The sequence below is a fragment of the Musa acuminata genome, chromosome BXJ2-4 (assembly GCF_036884655.1).
Source record: "Musa acuminata AAA Group cultivar baxijiao chromosome BXJ2-4, Cavendish_Baxijiao_AAA, whole genome shotgun sequence".
Lineage (NCBI taxonomy): Eukaryota > Viridiplantae > Streptophyta > Magnoliopsida > Zingiberales > Musaceae > Musa > Musa acuminata.
In genome coordinates, this window is record NC_088341.1 from 31420739 (window position 1) to 31440756 (window position 20018).

At 36.7% G+C, this 20018-nt stretch overlaps 2 protein-coding genes and 1 long non-coding RNA gene across 3 annotated transcripts; 2 read left to right on the forward strand and 1 right to left on the reverse strand.

Moving 5' to 3' along the window:
* Positions 1 to 3238: 3238 nt before the first annotated feature.
* On the forward strand, positions 3239 to 6137 carry LOC103978808 (mitochondrial import inner membrane translocase subunit Tim13). Its single transcript, XM_009394781.3, has 2 exons — positions 3239 to 3483; positions 5743 to 6137. The coding sequence occupies exons 1-2, from the start codon at positions 3358 to 3360 to the stop codon at positions 5890 to 5892; spliced, it is 276 nt and encodes a 91-aa protein (XP_009393056.1). The 5' UTR covers positions 3239 to 3357; the 3' UTR covers positions 5893 to 6137.
* Positions 6138 to 6634: 497 nt separating this feature from the next.
* Positions 6635 to 8687, reverse strand: LOC103978724 (flavanone 3-dioxygenase 2). The gene is made up of 4 exons (XM_009394662.3): positions 8474 to 8687; positions 8125 to 8372; positions 7506 to 7830; positions 6635 to 7011 (listed from the first exon to the last, which is right to left on the reverse strand). Exons 1-4 carry the CDS (start codon positions 8669 to 8671, stop codon positions 6769 to 6771), a joined length of 1014 nt encoding a protein of 337 aa, XP_009392937.2. The 5' UTR covers positions 8672 to 8687; the 3' UTR covers positions 6635 to 6768.
* A 726-nt stretch (positions 8688 to 9413) lies between these two features.
* LOC135610294 (uncharacterized) lies at positions 9414 to 19712 on the forward strand. The gene is made up of 3 exons (XR_010486087.1): positions 9414 to 9543; positions 11372 to 14073; positions 19217 to 19712. It is a non-coding gene; the product is annotated as an uncharacterized LOC135610294 (long non-coding RNA).
* The last annotated feature ends 306 nt before the right edge of the window (positions 19713 to 20018 follow it).

Here is a 20018-nt window from a genome sequence, read left to right on the forward strand (position 1 = left end):
AATTTTATAAAATCAACAAAATGAGAAATAAAAATTCTTTTAGTTGATGGATCAAAACATTTAAATACATTTTGATTAGTATAATATAAAAAAATCACATGATTTTAATCAGACTTCGAGTTTATTATGCGCGTAAGGTTTTAACAATAGATAAAATAGACATCTAAAAACATAACTTATTATGATAGGAGTAGATCAAAATAGTTTTTCAAATTATGAAATCATGTTAAGATTTAAAGTAAGCATATGATTAATAAGATAAATTGATATGATAAATATATAAAACCAAAATGAAAAAGATAAAGAAGCTTAAGTAAAGAGTGTGAGACCAGTTTAGATAATTTGCTGATGATGATATTTCGCGATCTTATTATGTTTAGAAGCATGTGGAGGGATAAGAAAATAAGAGATTACATTAATTTCAAAAAGTTATGAAACTTTTAAAATTCCATATATGTGGCGAGAAAATCATAGTAAAATAAAATAATGAATTGTTAAAAGAATTTTTTAATAATAAGTTTAAACTTAGGAAAAATAATAAATACTTCATATTTTTATTTTAATGGGAAATAACCGATCAATAAAAATAACATAGTAGTTAAATCTATTATGAGATTATATTGGTGAAGGACCTCAAACATTAGTATATGTTTTATAAAAGAGGATTTAGAAAATAGAAGTTTGTACATTTTATTATATTTGCATGAATTACACGAAAAGGGATGACAAGATGATGATGATAAAAGTAGATCAAGAACAAACAATATAATTTAAAATATTAAAAGAAGAATATTATAAACGGTTATATCATTCTTTAGTGGCCAAAGAACATAAGTAACATTAGTAAGTAAAAAATAATTTTGAGAAAGAGAGAAGGTCTATAAAACCAATATGAGTTATTTTAAGACCTTTACCATTATATATCATAATATAATATCATTTGAACCATTATAATATAAATAAAAAATAAATTATTCAAATCAAATATAATATGATGAGAAATCATAGAGCCAACATGCTAGTTTGATTAATGTTGAAAGAATTGAGCAACAAAATGAGGCATATAGTGGTGTTAATAAAAACCAAGTAGGTGATGTAGTAGAATATATAGAATATGGTGGGTATAAAGGTTGAAACATTCATGGAATGAAATAGCATCTTATAAGCAATGATATTTCTTAGCAATATCACCTTGCATATCATATATTTGATATTTGACTTTATTGTTGAATTGTTGCCTAGATCTATTGATGCTTTTGTAATAGCATCGTTGCATGTTGTTGCCTTCAGAATAATTATTTAAACGATTATCTTACTAGTTGTAGATCTTGTATTTATTATTAGAATTAATTTTGTTAGCAAAATTTATGATAATAAAAATAACATGAGAATATAGTGAATCTTGCTTAAGATAAGCTTCACATAAAGATAAACTTATCATGAAATTCTTAAAAGGTATAAAACTATCACGAACATAAATTACGGTCAAGATCTTATTATAACCTGAACCAAGACCATTTAATACATGAAAAATGATTTCATCATCGTTAAAAGGTGCATCAATCATAACAAGTGTGTTTGCTTAAGTTTTGACAGTCTATATGTAGTCAGAAATAAATTATATGACCTTAAAAAACTTAAGTAGAGTTTCTTGAAGTTGCAAGGTGACCTAAATTTGGTTGGCATACATTATTAGAAGCTTGAAAATAATACGAGGAAAGAGAGAGAGATACTGATAGCAGTTCTTAAAAGATAATTTTGACGAATGTATATTTAAAAAATATACATTTATGATCAATAATTGTAAGAATTTTTTCTCTAATTATTAATTAAAGATAAGTGTTGGTGTCATCTACTTAACCTTAAAGATCATAACTAATTAAAAGAGAATAAAATTGAGTCTATCAAAATGTATAATTTATGGACATGAGTTCAAGGGGAGCTTGGACAGTAACTTTAAATGAAGATAAAAGTATTTTCAAGAATATAAGAGTTTGAGAATAATATAAGATGAGTGTTTGGTTGAAGGTGCATTATCGGTCATGCTGAATAGTGGAATGAAGTAGTTTACAAGAAAGTGAAGCTTCTTAAAGTACAAAGCTCAATAGAAATTACAATATTATCTTCAACCAAGAGGAAACACAAAGCAACAATAGTAAACCAGAGGATCTAAGAAAGAAAAACTCGTTGAAGCAACTATCGATCTAATACTATGACAAAAATGATTAGCTTGCATTCTATTGATTGTGGATATAAATTTATATACACAAGGAGAGATTACAAAATACGATAATTATATATTTTTTAATTAATAATATATATATATATATATAATATTTATTTAAATCATTTCATAACATAAGAGATTTATGATAATATATTATCATAATTTTTATAATATAAAATCATAATAATATATTATCAAAATATTAAGATATCATAATTTATTTTTTCAATAATATCTTTCCTAATACTAACCACTTTAGTAAAAATAATTAAGCTTAAACATAGATCCCAACAGGAAAAGTTGTTAGACTTTACAAGGATCTTTGTTATGCCCGAAATAAATATTATGACATTATAGCATCATTTTAAGTTAATATTATTTTTAAATAAATAACAATAAATACATGCCTTTTTCTGTCCCAAATTAATTTTAATTTTAATTTTATTTTTGACTTTACAAGAGTTGAGAGAAATAGTCTCAGCTAAATTTCTTTTTCTTATAGCTTTATATGGGTCAATGTAGGCAGCAGCATATAAGTGAGATTAATTAGTTGGGCTGTGGATTTGTATTATCGAACTGTCTTCATTCGAAGAGTTGTCTTATTAAAAGAAATAATTCCCTACCTCTATGCCATCTTATTAAAAGAAAAAATCCCTACTTATTTTATTATCAATTTATTATCAAGTGCAATATTTTTTATTTTCTTCATTTTTTCTAAAAAAATAGTATATATATTATCTTAAATCTTCAAATTTTAAATAAAATATTAGTAAAAGACGAAGTCTTTCTAAAGAAAAGAGAAACTATTTATGACCTTTTAGGATAATACTTTTTCAAACATCTTAAAATAGAATACGTTCCATATATATATATATATCATTTTAAATATTTAGAGAGATATAATATCAAGATTTTATAGGAATAGCAATGTTATTTCGGAACTTTCAAAGGATAGAGATGTAAAATCAGTTATATAGTGTCAATCCCAAAACTAGGGTTTTTAGTCAAGTCTCTTCTCTGTTTCCGTTCCCTCTCGCGCTCTCCCTCGCTCGCTCACTCGCGAAACCAAGAAAGGGGGAAGAAGATTGCGGCAGAATCCAGCGCCACGTCTCGTTGGTTCTCCGCTGCCGATGGATCCCTTCTCGTCTCCTTCGCCGTTGGGCTCCTCGTCGGAGCAGGCAGCGCCGTCGGCCGAGGCCCTCATGGACCAGCTCAAGAACCAGCTCGCCCAGGCCTACGCCGAAGAGTTCTTCGAGGTACGCCGTCAGTTATGGAGTCCTTGATTCCAAGTTGGATTTCGTTGGTTTTGATGCTTGTAACCCTGTTTCTTCTTGAATCTGCTTCTCGATTTGATGCTAAGTTTGTTACTGCGATTTGCTTCTCTGAAACACGGTTGCCTAATGTTATCTCTAGCTATACCATTCGATCTTGATCAAGTCACCGGGAAGTCGGTCTCTTCGGGACAAAAACCGGCAGTAGAACACTTCCATCTTGTTTGCGTTGATGTCAGACGAGTTTCTTTCTTCTTTCTTTTCTATTACGATCTAGGGTCTCTCTTCAATATAGTAGATTGCCACTATTTAGGTTTTCTAGGTAATTTTATTCGTGTGCCACACATTAAGATTTTTGGCCATTCTTTTGCTGATGATTATTGGGAAGAGACAGGTTATTGGTGCATTCATTGTCAAGGACACTTAATTTGTCGATGATTTGAACGTAAGGACTTTTTTGTTCATTGGGAAGAGACAGGTTACTTAAGGAATGGTTGTACTCTTTGTTCATTCATGATTTCAGTTTTTAAAAGGCTTATGTTCGAAAGCTTCATCTTCAAACTGGGTAATACTGAAGTCACATGTATATGGCGCACTTAAGGAAGCTAAAAAATCACCTTTTTTTTGTTTTAGATGAAGATATACTATTAAAATTTCCATTACCATCGATTTGTTTGTCCTAGTTGTTTTACTGTTGGATTATATCTCTAGAAATGCTGTGTAAGTTTGAATGCTTGACCTCTTTCATTCAGCTTTTCCTTGCTGGATCATGCAAATTCTTCTTTTTTTAAGTTTCTGTTGGTGTAGGGGCTGATCCATAGCAATTTCTTGAGCCTGTTAAAAAAGTCAAGAGCAAAAAGAACTGATGAAAACAAAATAAAAAGTAAGATGGCTTTTCCAATTGGACTGTCCAGGATGGGTGTACACAATTCGCAACTTAAACCATGAAAGGGTCAAATGCACGTCCACGCCCTATCTTCAGTGGCCTACCTAAACTTTTAACATCTAATCCAGGAAACTATGAAATCGTAGACTTTGAATACAATTAAACTGAGAATATATAAGTGGTAAGATATTTTTTTTTAAAAGTGTGTTTATTTTTTGTGAAGCATGAGGTTTTAGATTAGCTATGATTCACTGTTATGTGGCTATTCTGTGAAATAGCAGTTTAAAAATTAGATATTTCTCTGAGGTTTTCATTGAATAATGTGTGCTATAAATTATTGCACTAGAAACAAGTGATATGGTTTTATAGTAATGGTTTCAGCTATTAAAATTTGTCTAGGCACTATTATGCACTTAAAATTTGCCTTTTACTAGTGCTAAGTTGGTACTGCTACACTAATTTGTGCAAAATCATATTAGATGTATAAAATAAAGATTATTCTTAGGTGAAATGGTCAGTGCACTAGATTTTCATATAGCCCTTTTGCCCTTAAAATTCCTTGTGGATCTGTTGCTACTTGGAAGATAAACTGGAAGAAGAGTTGTAGTTAACTTGTGCCTTTTTATATATTCAATACTTCATACATGTAATTTTGCATGAGATCTTGTTTCCTAGTAAAAAAAAGTAAAAACAGCAAATAACCTTCTGAACCATTGGTGAAGCATATCATCCGCATGCAGATCCTTAGTTACTCGGAAACCATTGTTTTCCTCGGAAAAGACCTGTCTATATTTCCTAGCAGAATTTGCAAAAAAAAATGCTGGTCGCTTTGAATTTCTGTAGATATGCACAAAATCTATATCTCAAAACGATTTAAACAGTTTGAGACCATTAGTGATAGCGTTCTTAATTTTCCATCTTTTCTGTAGTGTGCCTTATGGCAGCCTCCTGCACACCCAGAACAACTGCAGCCTCAGAATTAACTGCAGAGAGTTTTGTGATATCATAGCCAGTTATGCCGACTCCGAATGAGATTGAACAGGGACAGTTTGTTCATTTGTGGCAAATCTACATTCAAACTTGTTGCCTTGATAATCAGTTTGCACCGTCAGAAAAGAAAGAAAACTATACACTTTTCCTGCTTTACAGAGAGGGATTTTAGATTGATGGGTACTGATGTTCACAGTGTTACTGTTCTTATGCACATATCACCTAAACTTGTTAAAAGTTCTGAACAATGGGTTGATCTTGTGCATCTTTACCGGTTGTCATTTTGAGGCCCACTTTCGCTATAATTTTATTCGACAAGTTATTGCTTGTTCGTGTTACTAAGTCTATGTGCTGAATTTACACTACAGACTATAAGGAGCAAGTGCTTTGCCAAGTGCATCACAAAGCCTGGAACAAGCTTGAGTGGAAGTGAGAGCAGTTGCATCTCGCGTTGTGTGGATCGCTACATCGAGGCAACTGGTATCATCAGTCGAGCTCTTTTCAGTTCACCTCGTTAGTTCCAAGCATAGCTTAATTTGGTCAGTGAGCTCGGTGATCATGAGCCACCCCTACAAGGCTATGCATCCATTACTTGTTTTGCAACTTGACTTTACCTTCCATCCTATATCTCATTTCTTGTTGCTAATCCCAGAGGTAAATTGTGAGCATTGTTGATTGGCTGAAAGTTTATATCTTGTCACGAAGTCGGAGACAATTTTAAAGACATTATTCCAACAATTTATCATGATGTCATGTTTTCTTATATTCTTGGATTCTTTTTCCAGTCCATGCAGTTCACTGCCTGATGTGCCATCTTAAGATCTTTCTAGTTAAAACTTCTATCATTCAACTATGTCTCTCACACTCGCATCTCAAATGGAATGTTTAACTCATATGGCTTTTATTGTGGTGTGGATGGCCACCAAAGCCAACATTCTCGTGGGAGAACAAAATATCGAATTTAAATATAGGTTGAACTCTGCCACAAGGGAACCATCCTTACGTAGCTTTACTTTTGATGTGACCCAATTTAATTTATAGGCCGTTCATCGAGAGCCCAATCACTTCATCCTTTGCCAAATAGACGAGCTTTATTCAACTTGGACCGACATCCAAGTTTGACCTCATCATCTGTCTGTCTTTATTATCCTTGTTAGGATAAGAGTTGTTCTTTGTAAGGAAGGTTTCATCCTTGATATCAATTCGACTACGTTCTAGAATGATGCAGATCGGTGTGTTATGCAACTATTATCATGCTGTAGAAATGTTTCGAGAGCCCCTTTTTAGCACGTATATATAATGTTCTTTTATTACAACGATGGAGAATGTCGTAACGCTCCTTATTGTAGATGATGCAATCTCACTTGGTCTCCTCGATGCCTGTTCGATTCCCCTCAGCGTTTGAAGAAGTCCAAGCAATGCTCGTCCAGGGCTCTGCTCCAGAACTTGTCGTAGTACTGTTCGTAAGTGTAGCTCCTGTACATGGCCCGACACCCGTCGCCGCCCACGAGCTTCTCTGGGGGGCTGATCACCACGCTGTTGCCGGGGCAAAGGAATGACGCCACCGATATCCTCTCCTTGTCGGAGTTGACCACCGCTCGATGCCGCACGCTCCTATACCTTCCATTGCTCAATGCCTGCATTCACGTATGCACAGCTTTTACCTTGTCTAATTCCTAACCTTTTTTACACAGAGAAGAAGGAAAGGGAAGGGGTGAGCTGATGGAAGTCAAATTCTCGGACCGTAACATATTCAAAGATGATCACGCAGTCAGAGAAGAGAAAGAGGAGCACAAAGACTCGATATCTCTCGGGGTGTTCCAGTCCGGATAAGAACAAGATACTCGGTCTGATAATGGAACAGTGGGGACCGATAACGTGGCATCGTTGACATCTTCTGCTACGTCCAAATGAAGAAGACGTTTAAGAAGAAAATTAAGTTCAATCCCTGGAAAATCTCAAGGAGAATTAAGTGATAGTGGGAAGAAAAAGAACAATTTGCTTTTACTTTTCTTTCCCAGGTGCGCAGAAGGATCGAATGATCATTAATTAGGTGGAGACACGGAAGAACACTACGGCTATGTCTCTCTTTCTTCTGATCATATATGACATTTTATGTGATGAGGGATACCTGCAGTTGGTCAGCGACGTTGACGACCAAGGCGTTGGGTAGGGGACGAACGGCCATCCATCTGCCGTCCTTGAGGACCTGCAACCCCGCCACATTTGGATCCTGGAGAAGAATGGTTAGGACGTTGGGGTCGGTGTGAGCCGGCAAGCCATACGTGAGCTCGGGATCGGGGCACTTCGGGTAGTAGTTCACTGCCATATGTTGTTCCTGCTCGCGGAGCATCTTTTCCAGGTAGTCCTCTTCCAGTTCCAAGCTCAGAGAGATTGCTCCCAGCAGCCGAAACCCTAGTCGACGGACTTCCCTGCAGTAAGCGCTCACCACTTCCCTGAAACACGTACAAAGCAGGAGAGATTGTTTTCTTCCCCTCAAAAGATGGTACTGCATGCAGAGTGCGTAAATAAAATGGTGCATATGACACACATTGCCTTTCTCTACTCACAAGTAGCAATCATATATACATGTAGAATGAAAGGTTTAGTAGACAGTACGTAGATGAGCATATCCAAAGGGCTCAGACATACCATGTGAAGTCACAAGAAGACAGCAGTTGGCCATCCATTGCCTATGGGATACATGAATATGGCATTACATGAAGAAAAAAGGGATGGGGAAATCTTACTTGAACGAAGCGGGGTTTGAAGGCCAATCGGGCACGAGCTCCTCAAGCGGATAGCAGTGGAGGCGGAGATAATCCCTCCAGTTGCGGACCGACTCCTTCCTGATGTTGAAGCTCGTCGACAGCCTCATCTTCTTCGTGGTGTCGTCGGAGTAGTACTTCGCCTTCTCTTCCGGTGGGAGGTGAAAGAATTCCGAAGCCACTCCCATCATCTTCTGCATCGAATCCACCGTCACTCCGTGGTTCACTACCTGCACACAGACATACATATATATATGTATAGAGAGAGAGAGCAGTGAACACTTTGTTAAAGCAGCAGGGAAGTACGAGGTTGCAGACGGCAGGAACGTACCTGGAAGAAGCCGAAAGACCTGCAGGCGTCGGCGACTTGCGCGACGATCTGCTGCTTATCGGGTGAGCCGAGATCGATGATGGGGATGTTGGTGTCGTTGATCACGTCGTGGAGACGAGGCCTTTGTGACTCTGGCCGGACGTAGCTCTCGGGGAGGGAGATGTGGTTGCCGACCGCGGAGAGCAGTTGACTTGCCATGGGAGAGAGAGAGAGAATGGAGACTCAACACAAATGTTATGGGGTAGTTCCTGAATTGAGGTCCCTTAAAAACCGTATATAATTTAGATCCGAAAATGCGACAGAATTTTTGGCACGATAAAAACCATTATAGATGATGACGTCAGCAGTATGACTGCAGACAGCACTCCAAACCTATGGGAGGAGTTGAGGCCATACTTGCAATTTAATAACGAAGAGTATATGGGCATAAGCTAAGGAGAACGATAAATGTTGCTATGGTTTGAGGGGTGGCGGGGGAGACCGAGTACTGACGATCCAACAATCAACCGAATCAATCGACAGGCGAAATCAAATGCTTGCAAAGGTCAAACGCATTCGATCATAATGCTTATTGAATGCATTAGAGTCCTCTCACTATTTTTGACTTTATACCATATTATATATATATATATATAACATGAAGAATTGCATTGCCAGTCAAAGTCTATCTAATAAAGATTTTGATTTAGTCCACCATTGGGTTTGGAAATGTATATTGATTGTCAACGAAAAGGAAATTTCATTTATTCGATTGAAAAATTATTGACATAAAAAAAGGTAATTGGTCAAGCAGATTCACGAATCCGGGTTGTGGCAATCGGATCCTGTCGACCCGACCGGGTTGACCGTCTTTCCGGGTCGGATGGATTTCGGATCGGGTTTCGGATGACCCGAGTACGAGATAAGAAGGAAGTGTGCGATTCGGATCCACACCCGACAACCCGACCTCTAGGGCTTTCAGAAGGCGACGAAGGAAGGGACGATCGGTCGGGTGGGGCAGCTGATGGAGAGGCTTGACGGCGGTGCAGTGGGGCCTGGTGGTGTATGTCCACCCTTCCATCGCCAACAAGGTCCGCCGCGCCCTTCCCAGCTACTCCTTTAGAAAGCTTTACGCTCAATCTCTTTCTTTATCTGTGTTCTTCATATTTCCCTTTTTTTCCGTTTCTTGATAGTTTAATCTCTTTGGAAAAAATGTGTATTTTGTTCCTTTTTTTCTATTTTATTTATTTCGTCGTATTAATTTCATTTAAATTGTAGCAAGAATAACATGTATGTAGTTTGGTTGTATTAGGATCATAATCATACGAGTTCAGAGTTTTGAGAAATGTCCATAATGTCACAGCCATCTTGCAAATTCATAAGTGCGTGCCCTAGAAGTTTCCTAGTCAAAATTGTTCGTCAATCACTTGAAACAACGAGACCCATGTTTTGTTTTATCGCAACCAATTTATTGACCATCATGAGGGACCAATCCAAATAAAGTATTGAAAATATTGGTATAAGAAAAATTTCCTAGACAACACCATGATTATTTCATATTTGAATAATGGAAAGTGCAGGCAGCTATTAGGGACTCCTGTCTGTCTTGAAGCAACTGGAATATCTCTTCTTTCTGGTTGCCTTTTTATCTAAAAGGGAGTATAACAACCTTCTTAGAGTTTCTATGCTATAAAGGTAAAGAAATACAGGTCTTGAGTCTCACAACTTTGACGTAACCATTAATTTTTGTTTTAACGCATCGATTAACTTCAAATGAGAGTTTAAAATGGACATTTTATATTTTGCGTATTTGTATTTTGTTTGATGCACTTGAAATAATATTTAGACAAAATCATTAGTTGTTCTTTATGATTGATGACTTTTTGATCGGAGCTAAACATTTGATATTCCTATAGCGGTGGAAGGAAGCATAATGAGCAACTTTGATTATTTAAATATGATGAAGATGATTAGATGGGATAACAATGAAGATACTAGGTCATTGTATATATGTGTATATTTCATGCAATTATATCTCTACTTATAAACTTTGGAGCTGAATTGAACTTTATGGTTTGCTATCCTAGATTTATTATTATCTTAAGAAAAAATATTTTGACTTCTTGTATACAGTAATTTCTTGCTCTTCATTTGGTTGTACAATTTCTTCTTGAATTTCCTTCTGTTTTCCTTATAAACCAACTAAAAAAGTTTAGGAATGAAACCCCAAAAGAAGCTTTAGCATATGTGAATATCTGTGGATCTATGATCCCTCCCATGCACGACACGCAAACACGCCTAAGCAAAAACAGGAAGAAACTATAACTAACTATCAAGATCCTGCTTTCATGTGCCTTTCAAGTGTTTATTTCTTACTGTTCTATGAAAATATTACTCTGGCTGTGCAGCTATCATCCTGCATATGCACAATTCTGATGTGTGGAACTAGATTTTGGATATTTTAGGTTACTTATTGTGAATACTATATTTAATCATGACATATTACCTCTTGATCTTTTCGTAATCCTTTTGGATATACTGCTGTGATCACAAATATTGGTATATCCTTTATTCAAACCTGTTGCAAGTACTTCAATACACATGAGAGGGAAGGATGAGTTCCAAAAATGTTTCAACAGCATACTATTCTTATTGTTTTTCTTTGACAAATATGATGAAATATTTGATGGCGTGATATTGGCTTATGAAACTGATATTCCTAGAAAACGTGCAAAGATCCTTTCGGGTCTAAGTCTATACTTTGGAGTTAAGTGAAAGCAAATTTACTGCTTTTTCCTCCTCGGCCAAACATGTTATTAGGTAAAGTGCATCATCATGCTATGGATCATGCTACTTTTATGCCCATACTTATTTTGTGTCCAAGCATGTTGCTTTATGCTGAGTCTCTCTTGTAATCAGTTTGTATGGCAGCCTGAGCCATTCTTGCAAGAAAAGGGAAGTAAGTTGATATATGTTTATGCCTGATTCCTGAAGAAGCTGTTGAGACAAGGGGGAGCAGATCAAGGAAATGTAATCTGTAGAAGAAAAATTCTTACAAGAGCTTTTAATATCATGAGGACCATTTTGAGCTTGTACCAAACTGCATTATTTGGTCGGTTTACATCATGATACAGCCGCCCCTTATGCACAAGGCTAGCACCATCATTCTAAAGAATTTTCATGTAAGTATTCTGATATTATGAGGGTGTATTGTGTCAGTTAGGCGATGATAAGTTCGTCGTGTTATGAAATACTCATTTACCCTGTTATTGTGTTTTGCAAAGTGCTTTAGACATTTAGGGCATATTTGGGTACACATTTGTATTTTTTTAATGTGCATTTGGAGAAAGAGGTTTATGTGAATATGTAATTGTGGAATGCATTGAGTGTCTGATAAAAAATAGATGAAAACTGAATCTTAAATGTGTATTGATGTAAGTGTATTTCAAAAGTCCATTGAATATTATGTGACAAATTTATCCATCTGACATTTGCAAATAAATAAATAAGATTTCACCTTATAAAAGAAATAAATCATGTTGGTTTCTTGTAAGAAGAGTCGATGGACTTGTGAGAACCTAAGAGGAGAGTCGGCGATGGCAAAAATCAAGAGAAGGGGAGAGGAAATAAGAGTTAGGGATTCTATTATATAGTGATAATCTTGTAATTTGAGAGAATGTCATAGGATACTTTGGGAAATCTAAAAAATTTCATTAGTATCCCACAAATGCTGAAATACTAATGCTATCTTGAGGTAATATCAGTATTTGAGTATTTGCAATGCAGCATCTAGGTCAAATGCCATTTGAAAAAATTTACCAAGCATCAATTCACATTTGAAATGTGCATTGGGCCCTCAATGTACATTTTGAATGTGTTCCCAAGTACACCCTTAGACTCTTTCCTAATCTTACTAGTCTAGTAATGCTATGGCCTGTATGTTGCACATGCAATTGGAATGTGAACATTTTTAACTTATTGATCATACGAGGAATCAAAACTTTGAAACTAAGTTATGTTGCTTAAAGAACAAAATGACATGATACTTTATTCCACCTTGGAAAATTTCTGATGTCACACTTCTCTCCAAAATCCTTCTCTTTAGTGCTTGGGAACATTGCTGAGTGGTAACTAACATTGGAACAAACTAAAATGAACATGTTTTCCTCAGCATGAGTGTTCATAGTTTTTATTGTGTCCTCTTTGGCATATGTCATTCCATATCAACTCTTCAAGTCATGGTAGCAAAATTAACGCATTGATATATGCACTTGAAGGTTGTGGGACAATATGTCGACATCAGTAAATGTAGAAGAATTCTAATTTGTAGTTGCACCTGATAATGGGACACCATAATTATAATTTAGATGTAGCTCCAATTTATGGCTGGTTAAATGGTGAGATTTATTTGTGATATGACTTTCATGCTTCCTAGTCATATGGATAGGAATTGTTGCTACCTCTCTAGGTCTGTGCTTATTTTTGCTGTGCATATCAAACCAGCATAAAGTGTTAATGGACTTCCTTTTCCGACACTTCAGCATGGTAGATAGGTATATGCTTCTATACAGAGCTCATTTTTCACCATGCCTTCATTAAAGTAGATGGCTTTAGTTTTGATATTATATGACAACAATTGTCTCTGTCATCTTTTGCTACTGGTTGCTTAATCTATTCTGATGTTTGTTGACTTTGTTTTCTTTTTATCAAGAAAATTTAGTAATATAAGATTAATATCTGATTACACAGAACTAGGCAGTTCTTCTATTGTAATAAACAATACGGTAATATGATGGATCATAGACCCACAGAAACTGTAGTAATATGACAAAGAAGAACTGATTGCTCTCTTGCAACTCATGACATGTTTATTAGCTAGGCTCAAGTCTTTCTTCTTTATTTTCACTCCTATTCTGTCATAACACTTGTTCTAGATTTTCGTATGAAAGAAGTTGCAGAAGTATCCGAAAAATAAAAGTAACAAAACTTTGCCTGGAGTTGGTAGAACTTGAAACTTCGCCTTTAGTAAAATTTACTTCTCTGGAGATGGCTTAACATCACGGTATGTCATTTATTTTTCTCATCCCTCATGTTTCACTCATCCACTTTGTATCAGCGGAAGAAGGTATCCTTTTATATTCAGCCAATATGTTTTTCCATTTTCTGTAGCATCTATGCTAGTCAAAATTAATAGGAAGAGCATAAAGATTGTTCAGTGGAATAAAAGTGTCAAACATGATTAAGGCTGGGTAATTATAGGTATTTACTCACTTTTTTCTTTGACTCCTCTGGGAGCATGTGACTTTGTGAATAAGTAGGGTGTATCTGACATGCTAACACTGTACCGATGTTGGAGATGCTGAAAGTGTTCACATACCACGACAAATGAGTATTTCCATGCTTCAATGTTTATTAAGAAAAGGCTCAATACTAACATATGGGACAGTTGACTATAACGATATTGAGCCATGCAGTTTGGACTGACTATACTGTAATGGTATTGTGTGATACAGTTTGGATGAAGAAATACTTAACAGATCTGGATCGTTGGTTCCGCCTGACACTGGATGCATCCGAGGGTTCTCTTAGCATGGTGTAGAAGATGGACCACATATGGGCAGGTGTGATTGTGTTCATCTAATAATGGTTCCATTTGTTTACTTGCAATGATTGAATCCTCATTGCCATATAACCAATCTTTGTAGTTTGTAACACCTTGGCCACGCTGAAACCTCATGATTGCATCACTTCATTATTATATTATTAATATTGTTAGTTTGGTAAGTCCCATAGTCCCACGTCGGGAAAATCAGATTTGTTGTCTCGTCTTGGAACTATAAATAAGGGTCTGGGCTTTGAAGTCATATGCACCACAAGAAAAACCTAAGTGTTTAGTTTGGTTTAAGTCCATACTCATTTAAATAGTTTGGACTTATAGTTTGATTTTTTCTTGTTTAGTATTTTCGGGTGTTTTATGACCTAGGAACATCTTCCTAAGACATTTGTAATTGTCTCTCTTTTGCAGTAGTAATTTGCTCCTCTTTCATCCATGGATGTAGGTCAAAGTCAATTGACCGAACCATATATATCTGGTGTTCTTGTCTCGCTTTTATTCTTTCTGTTTTATTGTCTTGTTGGGTTGCCAAAATTACCTTGTGGTAAATTTCCTGGGACTAGCTCTAACAAACTGGTATCAGAGCCTGGTTCTGGGATCTTTTGGCAACGATGACAATAACAAAGATTGTTGTCGAGAAATTCGATAGAAATGTCAACTTCGGCTTGTGGCAACTCAAGATGGAGGCTATTTTGGTTCAAGACGGAGTTGATTTGGTACTACAGGGAGCCGAGAGCATTCCAGATAATATGTCAAAAGAAGAGCTTACGGGTATGGATAAGAAGGCCCGATCAAGCATCATTCTAAATCTCTCTGACGAGGTTTTACGGGAGGTAGCTACGGAGACTACGGCTAAGAGCATGTGGGATAAGCTTAAAGCCTTGTACATGAAGAGGACAGTGGAGAATCGTCTCTACTTGAAGCAGAGTCTATATATGCTTCGGATGACTGAATGTACATTTATACTCTCGCATCTTGATAAGTTTGATTCTTTGGTTATGGATTTGGAGAATATAGATGCAAAAATTGATGATGAGGATAAGGCTTTGTTACTCTTGTGTTCTCTTCCCCAATCTTTTAAGCATTTCCGTGATACTTTGATTTATGGAAAAGAAACAGTTTCTTATCAAGAAATTAAATCTGCACTGAAATCTAAGGAGCAGATAGACAGGAATATCACTGGGGAAAGTAGAGAGAATCAGGCTGAGGGTCTGGTTGCTAGGGGGAGAATGGATAAAAGAGAATTTGACAATAGTAGATCTAAATCTAGATCTAAATCCAGACATAGAAATTTGGAATGCAGATATTGTCATAAAATGGGGCACATTAAATCTGAGTGCTTTAAATTGAAAAATAAATTAAAGCAAAAGGAAAAATTTGTTGAAAAAACTACTGAATCCGCTGAAGTTAGTGTAGCAACTGATGAGATTGTTGGAAATATTTTTTCTGCTATTGATGATAGGACGAGGTCTAAAAATGAATAGATTTTAGATTCAGGTTGTTCTTATCACATGTGTCCCAATAGGGATTTGTTTTTCACATATGAATCTTGTAATGGTGGAATTGTTTTGATGGGCAATAATGCCGCATGTGATGTTGTTGGTAGAGGTACAATCCGAATTAAAATGCATTATGGTATTGTGAGGAAGCTCACTAATGTTAGACATGCTCCTGATTTAAAAAAGAATCTCATCTCTTTAGGCACCCTAGAGGCCCTTGGGTGTAAATACACAGCTGAAGGTGGAGTTATGAAAGTTTCTAGAAGTGCCCTTATTGTTATGAAAGCTTGTAGGTCTGGTAGCTTGTATATTCTGCAAGGAACTACTATCACAGGTTCGGTTGCAGTTTCGTCATCATCATTGTCTGATTCTGACATCACCAAATTACGGCATATGCGTTTGGGTCATATGAGCGAAAAAGGTTTGAGCATATTGAGCAAAAGGGGTCTACTTTGCGGACAGAGTACTGGGTCACTTGATTTTTGTGAACACTGCATTTTTGGATAGCAGAAAAGAGTCAGCTTCACTTCTCCGGCAGTTCACAAAACGAAAGGTACTCTCGACTATATTCATTCAGACCTTTGGGGTCCAGCTCATGTTCAATCTAAGGGTGGTGCCAGGTATATGTTGACTTTCATTGACGATTATTCTAGGAAAGTTTGGGTTTATTTTCTGAAGCATTAAAATGATGTTTTTCTAACCTTTAAACAATGGAAGGCTTTGATTGAGAAGCAAACAGGTAAACAGATTAAGCGGCTTCGAACAGATAATGGCATGGAATTTTGTGAAGGTGATTTTGAAGAATTATGCAAAAATGAAGGAATCGTTCAGCATCGCACTGTTAGGATGACGCCTCAGCAAAATGGTGTGGCCGAACGTATGAACAGAACACTCTTGGAGAGAGCGAGGTGTATGATCTCAAATGTAGGGTTGACAAAGGACTTTTGGGCAGAGGCGATTAACTTTAAAACTCCGGAGGAAGTTTGGTCAGGTACTCCTGCTGATTATTCTGATTTAAAAATTTTTGGGTGTCCAGCATACATGCATGTAAATGAAGGAAAATTAAAGCCTCGGGCTAAAAAGCGTATTTTCCTTAGGTATGCTTCTGGGGTGAAAGGATACAGATTATGGTGTTCTGATCCCAAATCCCCAAAATTTATAATCAATAGAGATGTTACTTTTGATGAATTGTTTATGTTATCTTCCAAAGAGGATTCTACTAGTTGTACAAATGATAGTGCACAGAAGCAGGTGGAGCTTGAGATTGGTAGTTCAGATTCTTTTAAGTCGAACTCTTCTACTCAAAGAATGCCAGTAGGTGGTCCCGAGTCTACTGACGCAGATGATCTAGAGGAAGAGCAATATTCCATAGCCAAGGATAGACCACGGAGAGATATTCGACCACCACAAAGATATGCTTTGTCTGTTGCGGAAGAGACAAGTGAAGTTGGTGAGCCTACTTCCTACACAGATGTAGTTTCTTGTGATAATTCCGCTAAGTGGTTGATTGTGATGAATGAAGAAATTGAGTCTCTCCATCGGAATAGAACTTGAGATCTTGTGAAGCCGCCTTCGGGTAAGAAAATTGTTGGATGCAAATGGGTCTTCAAAAGGAAAGAAGGTATTCCAGGGGTTGAAGATGCAAGGTACAAAGCACGATTGGTTGCAAAAGGCTATAGTCAGGTACATGGTGTTGATTTTAATGATGTATTTTCACCTGTTGTTAAACATAGCTCTATTCGTGTTTTGCTTGCTTTAGTTGCCATGTATGATTTGGAATTGGAGCAACTTGATGTCAAGACAGCTTTCTTACGTGGTGAACTTGAAGAACAAATTTATATGGAGTAACCTCATGGATTTGAAGTTGATGGTAAGGAAGACCATGTTTGCTTGTTAAAGAAATCCTTGTATGGATTGAAGCAGTCTTCAAGACAGTGGTATAAGAGGTTTGACTCTTTTATGTTAGGTCATGGTTACACGAGGAGCATGTATGATAGTTGTGTTTACTTCCGGAAGTTAACTGATGGCTCATTTGTGTATTTGTTGCTTTATGTTGATGATATGCTTATTGCAGCTAAGAATTTGTCAGAAATTCACACTTTGAAAATGCAGCTGAGTAGTGAATTTGAAATGAAAGATTTGGGAGCAGCTAAGAAAATTCTTGGCATGGAGATCAAAAGAGATCGAGGAGTTGGAAAATTATTTCTGACTCAGAAAAATTATCTCAAGAAAGTCTTGGAGAGGTTTGACATGAAAAATGCTAAGCCAGTTAGTACTCCTCTTGCTAGCCATTTTCGGCTATGTGCTACTCAGTCACCACAGTCAGTTGAAGAGGAAGAATATATGGTGAAAGTTCCATATTCTAGTGCCATCGACAGTATTATGTATGCAATAGTTTGTACTCGTCCAGATATTTCACAAGCGGTCAGTGTGGTTAGTAGATATATGTCTCGTCCAGGTAAAACACATTGGCAGGCTGTGAAGTGGATTCTCAGATACTTGCAAGGGACTTCAGATGTTTGTTTGGAATTTGGGAAAAATCGTGACACTTTGGTTGGTTACGTCGACTCTGATTATGCTACGGATCTTGATAAACGAAGATCTTTGACAGGCTATGTATTTTGCGTTGGCGGTTGTGCAGCTAATTGGAAAGCTTCCTTACAACCTGTCGTAGCTTTATCTACTACAGAGGCAGAATATATGGCAGTGATAGAGGCGATCAAAGAAGTTTTATGGTTAAGAGGATTGTTCAACAAATTATGTCTATATCAAGGTGTTACTACAATTTACTATGATAGTCAAAGTGCTATTCATTTAACTAAAGACCAGATATATCATGAGAGGACAAAACACATCGATGTGAAGTTTCATTTTATTCGGGATATCATTGCTGAGGGAAAAGTCCTTGTTCAGAAAATTCATACGAAGGACAATCAAGCTGATATGTTTACGAAGCCTCTTCCGGTTTACAAGTTCAAGCAATGCTTGGACTTGGTTGGTGTTCATTGTTGGTGATTGCCTGTTGGGGCTTTTATGAAGAAGGTGGAGCAAGTTTTGTTGGAACATGCCAAGGTGGATATTTGTTAGTTTGACAAGTCTCATAGTCCCACATCGGGAAAATCAGACTTGTTGTCTCGTCTTGGAACTATAAATAAGGGCCTGGGTTTTGAAGTCAGATGCACCACAAGAAAAACCTAAGTGTTTAGTTTGGTTTAAGTCCATACTCATTTAAATAGTTTGGACTTATAGTTTGGTTTTTTTTTGTTTAGTATTTTTGGGTGTTTTATGGCCTAGGAACATCTTCCTAAGGCATTTGTAATTGTCTCTCTTTTGCAGTAGTAATTTGCTCATCTTTCGTCCGTGGATGTAGGTCAAAGTCAATTGACCGAACCACGTATATCTGGTGTGTTCTGGTGTTCTTGTCTCGATTTTATTCTTTCCGTTTTATTGTCTTGTTGGGTTGTCAAAATTACCTTATGGTAAATTTCCTGGGACTAGCTCTAACAAATATAAACATGAGATGTTGATAATAGAAGAAATTCAGCTTTATTTTTTTATCAAACAATTCAAAACCATCGTTTATTAAGTTAGACAGAATTTTGTTTCTCAGTTGCCATCTTATTACTAATTCTATGTGAAGTTACACTCTAGAATATATGAAGAAGTTTGAAGAGGCTAAAGGATGTTGGGAGGGAGCTGCAGGTAGAAGCTACCAACCAGTCGGTTGAAGACAAGCTACTGAATTCGCCGCAAGTCTAGAAAATAGACTCGTGAAAGATCAGAATTCTTCAGAGGGGCCTCTTTCTGGTGCAGTATCGATCGTGCAAGACGAAATACATTTGACAAAGTCTCATGTATTTTGTGAAATGCTGGCTGGCTGCCCGGGCAAGAGCTCAGTGGTGGCACAGTTTTGAGTTAATTTTTTTCCGAGGGGTAGATTGGTTCGAGGCTTTTGGTTTTCCGGTATATGGTGCACATCATCATTCTTCTTGTTTCCACAAGAAAGCCCGGTAAATCGCTGGGGAAAATGTGTTTTAAAGTTTCTTCACCAAACTCTCGAACAAATTATAGTTTCTGGTTATCGTACGATACGAATGTTGCTCCCCTCCCTGTGGTGCTTAAACCTCATTATACTGGCAATTGTTGGTTGGGCATGTGAATCATCTTGAAATGGCAAAAATGATGCATTTATCATCTTTGATCCCTCCCCATCAGCAATAATCACTTCCCATATTGTTGTGCTACTGCTTGCAGATGGGTAGATTAGTGCTGCACATTTGAATTCTTTAGTCACCCAACTTTACTGGGTATTACTCGTGAAACGTTTGCTTTAAGTCACAGATGCAACATTACTTTGTCGATGGAAATGGCAACGACAGGAACAAGTTCTAAGGTCCTGTGAAAGAAATAGTTCAGGGATCCTTGAGACTCTGTAGAACCGATGCATGGCTGT